Source organism: Molothrus ater, chromosome 3 (genome assembly GCF_012460135.2).
Source record: "Molothrus ater isolate BHLD 08-10-18 breed brown headed cowbird chromosome 3, BPBGC_Mater_1.1, whole genome shotgun sequence".
NCBI lineage: Eukaryota > Metazoa > Chordata > Aves > Passeriformes > Icteridae > Molothrus > Molothrus ater.
The window spans coordinates 11,624,259-11,642,743 of NC_050480.2; the positions used below are offsets into that span (position 1 = coordinate 11,624,259).

At 42.2% G+C, this 18,485-nt stretch overlaps 1 protein-coding gene across 35 annotated transcripts in view; it reads left to right on the forward strand.

The window, feature by feature from the left end:
- The window catches only part of NRXN1 (neurexin 1), a 678,846-nt gene that overhangs the window by 622,381 nt on the left and 37,980 nt on the right, over nt 1-18,485 (forward strand). For 2 of the 35 annotated variants that reach the window (XM_036379403.2, XM_036379404.2), the window contains exon 1: nt 3,145-3,240. The exons of the other annotated variants lie outside the window; for them this stretch is intronic. In XM_036379403.2, the coding sequence (XP_036235296.1) occupies nt 3,208-3,240 (33 nt within the window). In that variant the 5' untranslated portion in view covers nt 3,145-3,207. Of the gene's footprint in view, nt 1-3,144; nt 3,241-18,485 lie in introns of those variants that run through there. 35 annotated transcript variants of the gene reach the window in all.

Below are 18,485 nucleotides of genomic sequence, written 5' to 3' on the forward strand. Positions count from 1 at the left end.
TATATGCTATCCAACTCATTTCCTATTGCTCACTGCATTGACAAGCAAATTTTCAAGTGATATTTTATATATATTTGGCAAAATTTATATTCAGCAAAACTCTCATCTACAGCTCAAGAGTGTGTAGTCAAGCAAATTCAGGTTCATTGCTTTTTTGCATTTAGTTTTATTTTTTGTATACTTGGACTTGATTCAACAAAGCACTCAGGAGTTTACTTAAATGCAAAGTTGCAAGTACTTAAGTGTAAAGTCAGATCATTTCTAACTGCTTTGCCACGCTAAGCCCATAAGTGCCTTCACATCCTTTGGGTAAAATTTATCCCAGCCACACTGTCTATTGTATTTCCACATCATACCACAGCCCATCACACATGATACACAGACAGCTGCATCTCCATGAAAGGCAAAAAACCCCTGAACTTGGTTAGATGGAGGGTTGTTCCCCAACAGAAGGAATTCTCTTGCAAGCTGTTTTTTGCTGGACAGCCAGAATCTGTAGGATGAGGCTTTCTGACCTAGCACAGCTCACAGCAAGCTGTGCTCTGCAGCATTTCCCCCTGGCTCTTCAAGGCAAGCCTTCTCAAACAGCATTTCATCCTGACAGACATCTGCTCAGCGTTTGAGAGGAGTTAGGGCTCTGTCATCCATCTTTATACAATTCCTTTTATTGCTGCTTTAGTTAGTGCCCTGAATAACAGGACACATGACAGTCCATTACTGTTAATGGTGTTGTTGTAGAATCACACTTCTGAAAAATACTGCCTCAAGCAAAATATTAGAGATAATTTGGTACTGTCTTTCAGGAAGGGACATGCTGGGGTTAATGAAGTCTGACTTAGCAAACGTGAAAGGACCACATTGTTTGATCTGCTTGAAATGGTATTTATTATTCTCATTTAGATAATTTTCTTAATTAAAATAGGAGTGTTTTTCTTATTTCTTCTGCCCCCCAAATGAACTCCTTTTGTTGAGGACACAGCCCCTGCAGGAGCTGCTGTCAGGCAACCCAGGGAAATGGATGCTGATGCCACAAGGGCAGGGAGAGCACAGCTGCTGAGCATGGACCATGGGCATTGCCCTTCCTGTCCTCTGTGCTGGTCCCTGAGCAGGGATGGGAAAACAAGGCTTGAAGGTTTGACCACTGCCACAAAACACTGGACAAGGAAACAATTTTGGCCTGATGGTGTCCTCTGCCATCTTCCAAAAGGGGAAAGGTGCTGAGTCAAGGTTGGGGATTTCTAGGGTGGTCTCAGAGGGTCAGGAATTGCTTTAATGAAAAAGCTAAGATCTTTCCAGCTGTGAGAACTATCAAAATACAATGTTCAACTCCAGCTTTTAATTTTGCTGGCCCACATTTAGAAAACAATGTGTGGAACAGGAGAGCACAGTGCTTTCTGCTCCATCCACCAGCACACTGCCTTAAAGTTTGCCAGCTTTAGGGCCAGGAGTCAGGTTCCAGCATAAAGCGAGTGCAAGAGCCTCAGGGCAATGACTTTCCTCTAATTAGCGCCACGTGGCACAGACAGACATTTAACAAATAGGAATGCCACTTCCAACAAGCAGTGCAGTGTTTCCTTCAGCATTAACTGTTTTGGCTGTGGCTGAGTTGCAGCCAAATGAATGTACATGGAGAGCCCCTGTGTCCAGCAAGCAGCCCTGCTGCTGTCCGTGGGTTGTTATTTTTCAATTCACCAGGAAAAGAACACGGTAGATAGACACCTTTTACACACACTTATATTTAATAACTGAATATTAAAAATCCAGGCACGCTATGCAAATTTACTGAGCCACACAACCTCTGGTCGAGCCTGGCTCTGTTTAGAGGAGGGAGATGTTTTTCATGCAGAGCAGATCTTTCCAATCCATTTCAATTTATTTTTCATGAAGAAGGGTATCAAGACACTGCCCATCAGCTTTGCTTTACTGCCACGCGCTTTGGCCATTAGCTGTAACATGCAGAGGTGTCATTTACGAAACGATGTTGCAAGTTCAATATGCCTTTTGAAAAAGGCAACCTGCTGCCCCTGAAATGGGTGGGTTGAGGGTGCGTCAGGGCAAGTTTTTATCATCTCCGAGCTCCTGTCAGGGGAAATGCAAAGTTGGTATCACCTGACTTTTTTGTATCTCACTTGTCTTTTTCCCCAGCATAGACATTCATTATTCAAAGTAGATTTTGAGGGCTTCTGGAAAAGCCAAAAGGTGGGCGCTTGCTATGTTATGACTGTCGGGATTTGTGAAAACTGTTAAGAGAAAATAAAAAAAAAAAAATTAAAAAAAGGAAAAAATTCTCTCTGGGCCAAATAAAAAGAAATGGTGTTGCTGTTAAAGGAATCTGTTGGCCAGACGCTGCGGCTGGACTTTGGGAACTGGTGACTAGCTTGACAAACCTCTTCTCAGCAGTCGCTTGGTCGAGCTCGCTCCAGCACCTCTGCAGCGCTGGGCTCTGTGCGCAGCCAAGGAGAGGCAGATGTGCTTGGCGGGTTTCCACGCGGCATCCCGGCCGTGCCGTGCCGTGCTGTGCCTTGCCCGCTCGCTTCCAAGTGGGAAGCGCCGCGTTGGAGCGAGGGGCGGGGGCGGCTCCAGCACGAAGGCGCGCGATCCCATTCCGCGGCGATTGTGGAATTCTGCCGGATGATTATGGCTGGCTTCTTTGTAGGGTTTTTTTTTGGTTTTTTTTTTTTTTTTTGGTTTGTTTGTTTGTTTGGTTTTTTTTTTTTTTTTTTTTTAAAGCGGTAACGCCGCCGAGGCGCCGGGGTCGGTGTCGCCCCGCTGCCCGCGGGTGTGGCAGGCGGGGCGCCGCTCCTCCCTCCCTCCCTCCCTCCGCCGCATCCCGGCGCATCCCGGCGCATCCCGGCGCTCCGGCGCGGTTCCGCAGCGCCGTGCGGCGTCCCCGGTGTCCCCGCGGCGGCGGCGGGCGCGGCCAGGGGCGGGCGGAGCGCCGGGCACTGATAGGCCGGGCGGATGCGCAGGCAATTTATCATCCCCGGCTCCCGCGGAGGCAGGCAGCGCGCCTGTCACCAGTATTGATTTCAGAGGATGGACTCAATTTCCTAGGATTTCCATTAAGAATTAAGCGGGGAGGAGGAGGAGGAGGGGAGGGGGGAGAGAGAGAGAGAGAGAGAGAGAGAGAGAGGAAGGGAAGGAAGGGGGAAAAGAAAAAGAAAAAAAAAAAAAAAAGCCGTAAGCACGCAGGGTAGCCAGGCAGACATGGATATGAGATGGCACTGTGAAAACTCGCAGGTAGCTTCTTCTCTCACAGCCGATGCAGCGCACAGGCGAAGCACTGCCGCATGCAGGGTTTAAGATACCTTTAGGCTGACAGCAAGGAGGAGAAAGAAAAAAAAAAAAAAAAAACCAAAAAAAACCAAACCAAAAAAAAAAGGCATTTGCACCGATTAACTGAAAATTACTTTTTTTTAACTAAAAAAAAATTAGAATATGTCTCCTTGGAGATTTCATGTCATTAATATCAAGATCAAATTTCTGCACGATATCGGTTTTAAATCTAGAAAAGCTTCTAAATTGTATTTTTTTTTTCTTTTCTGCTCCAAGAAAATAATGCTTTGGTACCCAGAGCATGGATGCTGCTGTTTTTAAATTTTTCTCATCTGCTTTTTTTTAAACAATAGGCATTTTTTTCTTTTTTTTGAGCATGTTTGCTACGATTGAGTCTAAAAGGAAAGGAAAATCGAGAAGAATCAAATAAAAGCATGAATAAAACCTGCTTCAAATAGTTGCCAGGCTGCTTTCTTTTTAACAATCTAGCAATTATTTTGGCTTAAATTATGCTTAAACCCTGACCATGCATGCTTTTCATCTTGGCTTAGAATATGTGTGTACGTGTGTGTGTACGTACGTGTGTACTTGTTTTGATTTGATTTTTTTGCAGTGAGCATTTGCACAACGGGAATTCCTGTGAGTTATATGCATGCTTTGATAAGAAAAATTGCATATCAATGAATGACTGTATCTGATGGACTAAAATGTGGTGATATATAATGCAAAGTAGCTTCATTTTTAAATGAGTTGCTTCTAATCTTTTGGGGGAGGGTAAATCGCTGCATGCTGATGACAATGAAAGTGTTTGTGTATTTTCTCAAAGGTTGATTGTTTATTTGCTTGTTTCTAACACGAAGAGTGAGTTGTTTCCTTTTATTTATTTATTTGTTTGTTTTTCAAATAACAAACCTGCAAGGCATCTGATTTAAATGAGCACGGGCTACAAAGCCTTCCCTGTTACCTGAAAACGAGCAGAAGGGTGTGTGTTTGTGTGAGTGCCCAGCTCCTCTGGGGAGGTTGATGATCTTTTCAGCTCCTTATTCTCCCCAAGAAGAGTTAAAATGCCGTGGCTGTCTGGCGCCTGCGTGCACCATGGGAATTCTGCTGGCAAAGCCAGGGCTGGCATCAGGTGGGACAGGTGTATTGTGATAGTGGAGGAAGGCAAAGGTGCGGGTGAGGGCTGCCAGAAGAGGTTAAAGGGTTTCTAAAGCAAGGAATCAGCAGCTTCCATCTGTACAGAAATCTCATTTTCCCCCAGTAGCTAGAAAGGCAAGGGGAAAAGGTTTTTTTTTGGTGTGTTTGTTTTCTTTCAAATGAGTCAGAGGAGAATAAAGCGGGAGAGACGGTTCAGTTTTATTCTGGTTTACAGGTTGTAACAATGTGTTGAGAGAGAAGTTATGGTTTGGGAGGCTTTTTTCATGATTGTGAAAAGGCTGAACTGGATCCAAACTATCTGACCTCATTCATTGCTGCAGTTGTGGGGCTGAGCATCAAACCTTCTCTCCTTTGGCGGACAGGGTGTATTGTGTAATGCTGTTTGCATTTGCTAGCTGGGCTTCCTCAGAGTTCTGCCATTAAGCCTTTTGGGGTTTTTTATTGTATTCATTTAAATCACTTAATGTGCCACTCTCTACAGCAGCTCTTCTCTTACTGCTCTGGGCTAATCAATACCTGATTTTGCTCTTCCCATTAGCAGCTCATCCCAGGAAAAAAAAAATAAAAATGGGTGGTTGTAACCATGCCAGATGGCTCTGGCCTGTTGGTATCTTAGGCCCCTCTTCAAGTTCAGGCTGAAAACTTTGTGAATTGAGTTTACTATTTCCAACTCTTCTTAATAATCCTCCACAGCACCTAGGCATCATATATAATTTGACACAGCTGACAGCATCCACTTAGGGGAAGCTTAGGGCCGAGCCAAAATGGAAATTGAATTGCATCTCAACTCCCTAATATTAATGATCCTTCCAGGTCAGCAGAGGAGTAATTGCCAGGGAAGCCTGAGGAATTGTCCATTAAACCTGCCTAGATGGCAGCTCACCTGTGGAGAGATGCATATAGATGGCGTGTACAAAATGAATTCCATTTGCTTAATGTAAGGTCTGCTGGACTTATGAATATCTCAAAAGCCAGCATGTGGTCCCAAGTTTAATACCAAGTAATTTTTCTGATATTTTAAGATTTCTTATAACTAAGGCTTGGCCAAATTGCCTTAGATGTGTCTGAAAAAGAAAATTCACAGAAAAATCTGGTTGGTGATTGTATCTTGAAGAGCAAGCCTGTATTTCTGTAAAGGTGTAGTTTGATCTGAAACCTTGTGGCATGAGGCAAGAGAAGAAAAGTTCACGTTGTCCATGTTCTTTGGTCCTTGAGGTAGATGCGCATTTAGAATAACCCATTAATCAGTCAAAGTTGGTATACACAACCTGATTAGGTGGGCAGCTGGACCTTTAAATCCCAAATCAATATTCAACAGGAATTCAGAGGAGACAAACAGCCTAAGGACAATGTTTAGAAACTCAACTGTGCTTTATGTCTTGGTGTAATGCTGATTTAGCAAGAAATCCCAGTCACAGTGTGAGAGGATTTATTTTTTGACCTTGTTCATTTGAGATGACAGAGAAAGTTAAGAGTTGTCAGCATGGCTTTACTGCAAGGGGGAAATGCAGAGGGGGTTCAACCATCTCTGTTGCCATTACAGAAGGTGGAGCAGCAGAGAACAGAGGTGCACAGAACAAACCTTCAGACTGAAAAATCACATTCTTCTGAACTTGCTTCTTTGCCAAGTTGATGATTTATCTGAAGTGTGATAGTCTGGAGACACAGATGAGGGAACACCTAACTTGCTGCAATCATAGTGGGATATATACTCTAGGAAATCTTGGACCACTAGCTGTTTATCTGTCCTCTCTCTCATCACAGCTACTAAAATCATGGTGGGTTTTTCTTTTTACAGCTATGTCAACTATAGCAGCTGTGCGTAGTAAAAGGATTTCTGACTGCTGACACCCTTCTGCCCTGGGTCAGCCATTGCCACTGCTTAGAGGAGTTGTTTCCTCTCCTCAGAGCTCCTTGTCTTCACACTGCTGGAGATGGTGTCACAGCTTGGCTGGGTTCTGTGTACATACACACGAAAAAGCCTTTCAAGATAAAAAGTTGAAGAAAGCACAAAATTCATTCTTAGACAAGGAGAAGCTTGACAGACAGAACTTGTTGGTGAAGAGTAAATGATTTTCATACTTCTTGGTTGACATGTTCAGTAGCTTGAAATATTTTATAATTAGTTTTAGTTGTGTGTATTGCCACAAAGTTTTGTCACTCTATTGCTAAATTTTATGAATTAGCTGTTTTTCAGCTTTTCTGACACAAAAATTAATTTTACACTTGTTTTGCACATTCAGACAGTGATGATTTTAATTTCTGCATTTATTGTTCTCTCTTGTTTTTTATATTTTTGATATGCTTTTTCAACCCATAGAGTGTTTTGCCCTGCTCTTGCAAGTTGCTGTGACCAGCAGATCTAGGAGAAGTCTATTAAATTCACAAAAAGTCCCTCTTGTAGGGTAGCTTGTATGATTACAGTCTTTTGCTATGCTTTTCCACACTGGCTTTCTCTTTTTGTCTATATCTGAACTGTACTTCATTTTCTGCCAGCGGAGTGAATAATTAGATTCAGCTGTATAATCACATGCCATTAATAAGGGCTAATCCCTTTTTCTCAGATCCTATCTTTCAATCCCTTTTGGGTGAAACTTCAGGTAATGCCTCCAATCTAAGTACCAGATCAAGATGAGACAGAGTAGGGGCTGAGGGCAAAACTTAGAGGCAGCAGCTATCTGAAACAATTTGGGGTACCTCAGGAGGCAGCCAACAAAACCCTTACAGTTCCTCAGAAAAAGTACTTGTTGGGACTGCTTCTGTGCATTTGGCTGCATTGCTAGAGAATGGTAATTCTAGAGAATGCCCTTCTCTACTAAAGAAAGGAAAAAACGTGTAACCTCTGAAAAAAAACTGGAAGGATGGAAGGATAAGGATTAGAAAGTGTGTTCTGTAGGTGCAGGAAATCTGAGTATTGTGGACCCTCCAGTTAGCCCTGTGCAGCAGTTTGTCTGGGTTTCCATAAAAGGTGGATTAAGGTGAAATTCTACCATCCCTGAGGTCAATAGAAATGCTGTCAGTGACTTCACTGTCACTGACATTCTACCCCTGGCAGAAGTCCGAACAGCGCAGAGTGTGAAGTCTAAGTATGTAAGGACATATGCATTGATTTCTAAACCCAGCTATCTTGGATGATTGTTGCTTAAAGTAAATCAAAAGTTAAATGGGAAATGAGCAAGATGGCATTTTCACCAGAATGATTCATTTTAAATTCCATCCCACAAACTAAATGATTCCTTGCCAGCGAAGACCTGGGAAGTTTTCAGGTGATGAGGCATTTCTCACGCTGCGAGTCTGTAATGTCCAGGACCTTGGAACACCTTCTGGTTTGAGCCTGGCCATATGTTTTTGGCCCAAATCCAGAAATTGATACAGTAAGTTGTGGACTTTAGAACTGAGTAAATTGCATTTCTTGGCTCCAATAATGTTAGTGCCTTGTTCACTGGTTTCTCTAAATTGGTTGTGGTATGGCTGCATGCCAATACTAAATCATATGAAGACTTAAATTATTTTCCTTGAGTTTCCACAAGTTGTGTATTTTTTCTTCCTTTTAGTTCCTTTGATTTCTCTTATTCCCTTTCCTATCTATTTCAAAATTCCCATGCTAGATCACTTTCATTGTGAAGACTACACTTCTATATCTGCTGTTATTGTATTTTTTCCATACTGGAGGCTGGGGAGAATGCCTTGCTTTTCTGTGGTGGTTTTAGTGCTGCTCCACTCTAGTCATTCAGGAGTTTTGTTGGAATTTGAATTTTTTCTTTTTTAATTATTTCAGCTGTTAAGGACATGCATTAGGTTACCAAAGTTGTTGAGCAAGTTTATTGAGAAAAAGGGTGATTAGAGTGTCTGGGGCTGTATGTCAGCACTATGACTGCTACCAATTTTTACTGCTCCCTCAAAGCAGTAAAAAGAGGTGAAAACCAAAAGCCATTGTCCACTTCTTCAATGCAGTTGTACACCTGGGGCACAGCTGCACTGAAGAAGTGGACAATGGCTTTTGGTTTTCACCTCTTTTATCATGCTTTACCAAAAGATCTTTAGGAAAGCAGCTGCACAGAGACTAGTCATAAAAATACACGTTATCTCTGTAGGTTGTATTGTACAGTAGAAGGAAGAAATGAAGTTTATATGGCATTTGGGAGCAAAGCATGTTTTTGAGTTCCTAATTGGTGTTAGAATTGCTTAATAAAAGGGATATGGCAGTGAATGAAAAGTCACAATTTTGCTTTACAATAACACAGGTATATATACACTGGTATTAAGCGTCAGTAATGCACCAAACCTGGGGAAGCTGAGGAATGAATACATGGACAAAGCACAAACCTCTTCCATGCTTTAGAGCCGTGAGGTGGCAGCAAGGAAGGGGTGGGAGGTCCCCCAGCCAAAATCAGAGCAGGCCAGTAAAAATATCCCTTCCGGTGAGCTGCGCTGCCAAATGCAAATCTGTTCTGTGAGGTTGATGTCAACGTCAGCCGCCGCGTCCTGGGGAAGCTCACTTCCCCTGGCCCGTGCCAGCTCCACGGAGGCTTGCAAAGCCAAGCTGAGCAGTGCAGCTTGTGGTTTCCTAGAGGATGTCCATCTGCCCTGAACAGCCTGAGCAGCCCCGGGCCCTGGCTGACAACCGCGCCGGCGGAACGTCCCGCGTGAGCAGCGCTGCCCGGCTCCAGCGCGCGCGGCAACAGCGCCAGGAATAACTGTCCTCTTGGCCAAGGGCGCAGCGCTGGGGTGCTGCACCCCCATTCCTCTTTGTGCTTAAGCCTGAGAAACACAGTTTGGATCTTTGAAGCGAGTTTAAACTCATTCTGGACCAGTGGGAGTCCCCTCTTTTCAGGGCATGTTGAATGATGGTTGCCTTGTTCGGTTTTGGTTAGGAAGAGACTTTACAGGAGAGCATTTCTGATACTCTTCTTTCTATCTATTTTTAGTCATTCTAACTAACCGAACAGACAGTAGGATGTTTCTGCTAACTCTTGGAAGGGTCAGGGTGCATGAAACAGCTAAGAGAAAATAAGCATAATTTGGGTTTTTTTCTACCAGTATCTTAAGTGCTAGGTTGCCAGATGCACAATCTTTACCTAGAGGCATGAACAAGGACCCCAGTTTTTCCATAAGCTACATTGACCATTGCCAACTTCACCAGCCCTCAATCTTCCCTTTGCAGCTTTACCTGTGCAGCAAGTTTCTAATGCTACATATTTCCCCTTTCTAGTGGGGATATCTAGGGAATAAAGCAAGTAAAGTGGTAGAAGAGGCATCTGAAAAGGCTGCAAAGGTGACCTTTGCAAAATACTCCTTCAGGGTTACTGGGGAGGACGTGTGACATTCAAATCTCACTGTTTTTGTGCACCACACAGTTACAAAGGCAATAATAGCAACTTTTAAGCTCATAAGAATGTATCTGTCACTTTGTCTAATCTTTGCTTTCTGGCAGCCTAAAATAGGTGACTGAGATGGTAACCTGGCCCTGAAAAAGACCAAGACAATTTCCTTGTGTCCAAACCGTCTGTACTGTCTGTTCCCCATTGCTATTTAGGTGACTTATCTGAAGCAGGAATGAGCAGCAGCTTTTATGAGAGTGGAGACATTCTTCCAGTGTGCAACCACTGCAGGATAAGGAGCTCTGGCAGCTGATCTGTGACCCCTGCTCCTGCCTTGCATTGTGCTGAGACTGACTGGAGTGCTCTAGTAGACTTTGCTTTACTCTTTTTATAGCCAGGTATCCAGATGGCTTCAAGGATTTAAGTCAGCTTTTCAACTTCAGGTATTGCTCTACTTGGAAACAGGAAAACTGAAAGTAACCTGAGTAAATGCATAGTGGGGAAGTGACTAATTCCTTTTGGAAGCCTACCTCAAATGTAATTCATTTTGGTTCCAAGAGAAGATTCTCACTTATTTGTGATTAATTAGATAGAACTACCTTGAGATCACTAAATAATAAGACAACACCAGAAAAAAATGGTTTTCCCCTTGAATGAACTATAAGCAGCTTCAGTAGTTTCTCAGACTGTCAGTGCATGGTGTATGCCTGGACTGCTGCAGAGCTGTGGAGAGCAAAATGGAAAGATGTTGCCTTAGTTGTGTTGATAACCAGAGTAAGAGCTGTGAAAAATGTTAGTTAAACAATGTTCTCACAGTGGTGTTATTCAGAGCCTGAATAAAACCTGCATCTCTCTTTGCTGAGGGCTTGGCACTGTGGGTCCTGTTCTCTCTGGTCCTACTTCCTTGCCCAATCAGTCTGTGGGATTATCTCTGTTTCTACCTTGCCTGCAGAAAATCCTGATCTTTCATGTATTTCTGGGAACTTCATGTTCCTTATTCCTTTATGGATATGCCAGATAATTTCTTGATTTTAACTGAATTTGATGATTGAAGAAAGAATTGGACAAAACAGGTATTAATCCCATTATTCTGCCATTTCAGAGAAGATTTGTCTCATTCTTAAACTAGCACCCATTCAATTAATGGTGAGCTTTACAAACTCCCTTTTATTTCACGTAGTCTTACATTAAAACATTACTTCCATTATTTTCAGATATTAAAAGTAATTTTCCCTTCCTTTGGATATTCTCTTCTGGGCTTTTCCTCAAGTGTCAGCATCCCAGAACAGGACATCCACCTCATGGACAGCACTGGGAATTACAAATAAATTGTGTTTTGAGTTGAAAATATCCTGAATGTTAAAGCTGTCTGTCTAATGATTAAGTGTGTTAGAAAAAGCATAATTTTGTTTGCGTTTTCCAGGTGCCTTTTGTACTACTCTTGATTCAATGTTTTGCATTAAGTGCATGGACTGAAATTTGCCAAAAAGTCATTGAGCTGCTTCTTTTGGGTCAGCTGGACTTCTTCCTCCAGTGACTGTTTGCTGATTTTGAGATGACATTTCTTCCTCCTGGGAATGGTTTTGCATGAATGTATGCTTAATTGTATTAATGCTAATAACTGGGATGGGGGAGTGATTTCTCAGAGGAAAGGAAAGGCAGGAATAACCTGTGAGCCCTGTAAAATAATTGGGAGTGGGAGTTAGGGAAACTACCACATGTTCTACATATCCTGGGTTTTGTCCCTGACCTCAGAGGTCCTATAACTCAGACATGGGTGCCAAATGTGGTGCTCAAATGGTGAGCTCAGCAGTCAAAAGAAGCTCGGGGTTTTCCCTTCGTCTTTGTAAATTCATCCTGACCTTTTGAAAATGTTGGGAGCTGCATAAATTGCTGGATCTGATTTCCATGTAAGGTGTTAGGGCTCTGGAATACTGGAAGGGATGTTCTGTTCAGCAGATGCTCTTGGTTTCCAAATAACAGAGGAATTATACAGGGGTGGCACCTTCAAGGTGCAGGAGCACTGATGCTCACCCTTGTGCTGGTGGCCTGATTTTGGGCTGCCAGCATGGGGTGTGTGCCCAATCCACAATTTTTCCATCTGAGGAAACCAGCCAGGTCTGGATGCTGAATGGAGCAAAACACTGGCTCCATTCCAAGGATCTCTACTTTTACTGGCTTGTCTATATGAAGCTGGTGGCTGATTGAGTACCAGATAATTTTAAGTCTTTATCAGTGAAGTTTTGTTTATCTCGCACTGCAGAGGTCAAATCAGGGGAAACAGTGGTGCTCTCCTTACCATCAATTTCATGCCAATTAAAATCTCCAAATAAGTCTTGTAACTGTCTCTCCTGCCCTTGGTATCACATTCTCTTCTTCATTTCACTTTTTAACCTCATTTGCAGTGGAAGACTGAGTGTTATACTCTCATTTCAGGACCAGCACCTCCCTCCCCGCTTTGAAATTTCTGGGAGCAATACTTGCATCTTATTACTGTTCTGTCTGGCTGAAAATTCAGCTGAGCATCATTGCATCTGCCCTTGCTCCATACCTCATCCTCTGGCACTGTAAATTTTGCCAGGAGCTCACATGCTGTGGTTTCACTTAGAGCCATATCAGTATATAGAGGGAGGGGTCTCAGTGCTTTAAGAGTATTTTTGAAAACAAAGCAGCTGATATTCTATCCTGCCTGCCACCAGGAACCCACAAGCCTGCTGGCTTTGATTCCTGTCTTTGCACACTGTGCCCATGCAGAAGGCACCCTTTCCAAGGTCACCCACCAGCTTTTGTGCTCAAAAGATGAGGGGTTATCCAGAACAACAAAGTTTGTGAAAACTCTCTGAAAGGATTCATACCTCAGCAGGTACTTTGAATGTTGCATGCAGCTGTGGGCTACAGCTGTGGAAGTCACAGAGAGTTATAAATTAGCCTTGTGGGGAAAGCTAATTGGAAGCTTCTCCTTCAAAACAAGACCCTTTTGTGCAGTGAGAGTGTGTGTGCATGTTTCCATGCTCAGGTGGAGATGTAAAAATATTTGGTACATGATCTCCCATTTTTCCTGCTGTGACTCAGCTGTGGAGGATAGCTTATGCATTTGAGAGTGATCACAGGTAGCTTTCAGCCCTGATACAAAGAGAAAAGATTGTATTGGAGTAAACTGATTTCAAACAGACACTCTTCTTTGGACAGATGTGCTACTCCCAACTTCACAAGTGATACCATCCTCAAGAGCACCTGAGCATAGTAAACACTGATTACTGGATAGGAGGTGACAAAAAAGAGGATTAATTAAACTCTAGAACTAGAATTAAACTCTATATGAGCTGGTGATTGGTCTTGAAAAAGATCCTGTAGCCCCTTAAAAAAAAAACAAACCTAAGAAGCCTAGGGCATCTAAATTTACAGAAAGAGAAATCTCTTCAGACACTTTACAGTTTATTCTTGTGGTATTTTGTGACATGAGAAGGATATCAAAATACCATTGCCAAAGAGTGAGGGTAACACATGGATGCACAGCAAGAGGATTCAGGCTGCAGAAGGCAACAGGGAAGTTTTATTTTCTTTGTGTTTTACATTTATGAAAAATTCAATTCCAGCAAGACCTGAATAGAGAGTAGATGCAGGCAGGCATCAACTCCATGGATTACAGCAGACATTCCGTGACATTTACTGTCCATCTTTTTATCACCATGAGGTTTGCCAAAATGAAGTATTAAACAGAGAAGCAGTTTGTGGCAATCTGCAAAGTCTCACAGTAGTGTGTTTATCCCCAGGAAGGGCTGTAGTGATGCTGAAAAAGGCTGTTAAAACCTGTTTGTGTTTTCCCAAAGCCGTAACAAGAGAGAACATAAGCAGGTGTGAGTTGGGCTGGTCTGGGGAGGGATGAAAGCAGCCTGGAGAACTGGCAAGTAGCTGAATCTGCAGTTGGTTGATGCCAAAGTTCACCAGAGAACACAAAGGCAAGGCAGGGTGGGATTGTTTCAGCTGATGCTCCTGATACATCTGGCATTTACCTGTCAGGTGCTGTTGTGCTGCTGGAAGCAATCAGGTGGCAGCAATGCCTGATTGGATATTTCACAAAATGGAAGTTTCCCACCTGGGAACAAATGGGCAGCAGAAGAGGAGAGTTTGCTATCACAGCTGAGCATGGAAAAGTGTGAGGAATATCAAGCTCAAAACAAAGCAACTGAGATCCAAATTTCCCAATAGCAAGAGATCCATTCAACCACATAAGTGGAAAAAATGGCTTTCATTCAGAGTGGTTTCTTTTATCTGTAGATGTTTTTTCAAACAACCTTTGGAAGGTGCATGAGAAAACCTTTTCTATGTGTGGCTCTTGAGTAGCATCAGTTAACATAAGGCATTGGGGGAGAGTTTGGGGATTTTAAAATGAAGTTAGACTTTGGCAAAGTTTAATAAAATAGATATCCCTACCACTTGGCTCACCCAGTTTAACCATTAGGAGAGAGGTATTTATACCAAGCGTGAAAATTATGTGGCAGAATCTGAAATGTGCAACTAAACTATTGCAGAGCCTAATTTCATAAACTTTCCATGTCCAAAGTAACATTGCAAAGACAATGATGCCTGGTAGACTGGGACATGTATAGCTTAGCAGGGTCTTCAAACTTTTTTTATAGGAGACTTTGTGGAAAGAGAAAAACATAGGCTGAAAAGCAAATCACGGTGGGAATTTGGTTTTCTGGATGTGAAGGAGGACAGCAGGCTGGAATGGTTGCAAAATCTCCCTGATATTCTGTGATGAAAGAGCACTTTTCAAGTGTTGCCTGAAAAGGAAAGAGGGAAACTGGAAGAGAATGAGGTTGGGACCAGGTTTTCTTCAGACCGTCACCTGCAAACAGATTTGTGGTCAGACCAGTGTCTGGAAACTGCACATCTGTGAGAGTCCCTGGGGGAGGTCACATTTTGAGATGTGCATTGATAAAATGGTCAGGCACAATGTCACAAGAAAAGCAGCTGCCAGAAAGAGGAGTGATCTTTGCACATGTTCTGACATCTGCCATTAAACAGGAGCAGGATTCAAGTGTAGGTGGGAGGGAGGTGCTGGTGTACCTGGAGGGCTGTGCACTGTCAATGTGGTGCCACACACCAAAATCCTCTACTGAGGAGAAAAAATCTCATTCTACTTCCACCTTGAGGAACTTAGAGGTGAGAATTTGCTCACCTAAATCAGTATTGTGTTTTTTATTGTCTGTTTGCTTTTGGGGAGAGAGTCTTATTGGTTCCAAATATGGGATATCAAACAAATTTAGCCTTGCTATTTCTAAACCAGAAAGAAGTTACTTTATTCAATCTCTTCATATGTAGAAAGAGTCTCCACCCATCACTAGCATGGGAGAAATGTCAGGGCCTTTTCCAGCAAAATTTCAGTTCAGTTAAGAGACATCTCTGGCTGAAGGCAGGAAAGCCTGGAAGAAGTTAGGAAGACACAAATTTTACAGAAAACTCATAGTTGTTCATTCACCCACACAGGAACTTACTCATAGTTACCTAAGAGAGCATAAGACTGAAAAAGAATTTCTGGGTCATAAAGTCCAGTCTGTTCCCAAAGTTCTCCAGCATTACAGTGTTAGATGGACCTTTCTAGCAGTGAAAATGTATTAGACAGCTTCAGGCAGGAAAAAATGCCCACCACTGCAAATTTGGACCTTTAAATTAGTTGTTTAGAAATGCTGAACAGTGAATACATTTTTCTGTTTTATTTTGCTGTCATTTCACTAGGCATTGTTTTAATGTAGAAAGACCCGAACAAATTACAAATCCAAAACATAAGCATAAACATTGTTGTATTACTGTAATGAGAACTTGCATTACCAGTTCCTGACTGAGCCTAAAGTAGATTATTGTTAGTGGATGTTCTTCAGATGTTTCTTTCCTGACACCAGCAGTTTTCAGGTCACTGATCCTTCTTCAGCGTTGGTGTATTTTAAAAGTCATCACCATTTTGTGGTTATTATAATAACAAGAATAAAACTTTTTGGGGGTTTCATGATGCATTCTGATTCTACATATCTGTGTTTCAAAATGTTTACAGAGATTGTTTGACCCAGGCAATGTCTCATGGCCTCTGGGCTGGCCTTTCACAGTCATCCTAAGGAAGACATCCATTAGCTGAGAAATATTTCTGTGTATGAACCAAAGCAGCCTGTTAGCAACAGCACATTTATTTAAGAAGACATCTCAGTAATAGTGGAACAACTGGGCAAATAATCTGGATCCAGGGGCTTCTCTCCTAATGATCTGAACTTCTGCAGAAGTGTCTGTTAAGGACATAGAGGCTGGTGGATACACTGGTCTTTATCCCAGGAAAATTCCCTCTGGCAGCAGTGGGGGTAATGGCCTGCAAGACCTCAACACTCTGTTAGTGGAATTACACCAGAGGAATTCATCCCTGCTTATGAAAACTTCTGCTTAAATCCAGCTGACATTATGGGAGGGAAGCAAAAGTGGGAGGTGAATTTAAAGAGCAATTAGGGAAAGAATTTTCTTGTAAAGCAATTCTGCCTTTTGCTGTTTGCTTTTGGAATTATTTTAATTATCTTTCATTTAGGAAAGTGGAACCTTTAACGAAAACAAAAAATTAGATGCTGCCATCAGAGGGAAATTGCACTTATGACAGAGAGCAGACATGGATGCAGGAGTTGGTGCACAATGCTGAAGCCACTTTTCAAGGAGTTGATTAGAATGGTTCTTGCATTTGTGAGCACCTGTGCACTTTATTCCTTCGTCTCATTTCTTTCTTAAATGTCCTTGTGCTTTAATATCTCTCATGTGATGAGCAGCAAAAGAGGTGTAGGTCAGATAAAGGAATTCCTATCTGAAATCCATAAATTTTTCAATGTCCAGTACAGCTTAGCTTTCAACAGAGATGACTGTAGGTGTTGGCACTTCTAAAGCATCACAGGACTGCTGTGGGAGAGGTAAAGAAGTCAAAAAACCACAACAAAATGAAAGTTCCTGTTTTACCTAAATGTCTCTATGCTTTGGCTCTCCACAGTATAAATTATATCATGAAATATGGATTTGTTGCAAGACATGGTTTTGTAGCTCATTTGTGTAACTTCTGCAGTATTGTAATGAAAATCCAATGTGATTTTGACAGGTTAGGGCTGTAGTATTAAAGCCAAAGTGGCAGATTTGTAGATAGTGATTCCTTGAAGAATGATTATAGAGACAGTTGCTTATATAATTACTGCATTATATGTATGTTACCAGTGTTACATGACATTAAAATCAGTCATTAATCCTCTTTTATCATCCCCAGTAGCTAAAAACTCTGGGAAAAAGAAAAGTAGAGCAATCACCATGAGAAACAGAACGAGTCCTCAGAGGAGGTCCCGATTGCTTAAGAAAATGTGGTACCATGTCTGATAAGGTTCTGTTCATGTACTTCAGAGATTCTGTCATTCCACTTTGCAGATAATTTTCTTATCTAGAGCAATTAGGGCTATTTGTTGCTTGCGTGGTTCTGTGTTTTAATGCTGAGCAGCTGCTGCTGTCACTAAAGGGATGTTTTTCTCTTGGGTATTCCCAGTACCAGCCCCAGCTCTCAGCTGTGCACTGAAGCATTGCAGCTCTTGCTTCTCCAGGCTAAAGTGGCTCCCTCACCACATCAGGCAGAGCAGGAGGGGCTAAAAGGAAGGCTCTTGGAGGTCATGGGTGTCTGCCTGTGGAAAAAGAAGCAGGGAGCTGTAACTTAATTTTATTTTGCAAAGCATAAGTATGCATAAGTGGGAGGGGAGCTGATCTAAGTGCTTGGACTTGGGACAGGTGTAATGAGTTCCCTGAATCTCTAGAGCTTCTAAATGTGTATAGTTCTTTGCAAGTGAAAGTGGGAAGGTGAAAACCATTGCTTGCAGGGCATGGCATCTCCAGAACTAGATCCTTCTTGATGTGGGAAAGGCAGGGCAAACTCTGAGGGTCTGTAGTTGAATGTAACTATTCATCAGTCTTAGAATTGATATTTTAATGTGGCTTAGAGTCATAAAGCAGACACCCATGTGAAGCAGCTATGAAATGGTGATTGTATCTCTCTAAGCATTATGAACTGCAGGGATTAAACAGAATGTCCCCCAAACACACACATGCTCATTCTGCCCATTTCCCACTTCACTCTGTACAAAAGAATTAAATATTTAGTCTTTTGCTTGTCTGCAGGTAAGATTATGCTTTCTTTTAAAGAATTCTCTTTTAATTACTGGTTCAGGTGCTGGAAAATAAAAGGGCACTTGTGGGTTCAACGTTTTATCTGCAAGGCTAAGCCTTTTCTGTGCAGGCAAACCCCATCATTTGGGCAGGGTATTGTTTGAACCAAGCAAGTTTCAGCCACTGTTAATTAGTCTTGTCTTTTTTTTTTTTCCTTTTTTTTTTTTTGTTCCTAATAATTTCTCTGGCGTTTGCTCTGTGCTTAGCCTGGTAAAGTAAACATTAAATCTCAATTAAGATTGCTATACTCATCAAACAGAAATTCTCAGTTGTATTCAATTCCACTGCTTTGGGGAAAGCAAAGCTGTTGTTTTGAGCAAGATGGATGCATTCTATACCTACAGAGAGTGGACAATGGGCTTTTAGGGTCCCTTGAACAAGGTGAAATATGCTGCAACATATGTGCCTGTGAATAAAATATTTTAGTGAATTAATGGCAGGCCTGCTCAGGTTGAGCTTGTTGTGTGATGTCAAGGCACAGGGAACAGGTTTTCTGGGAAGTAT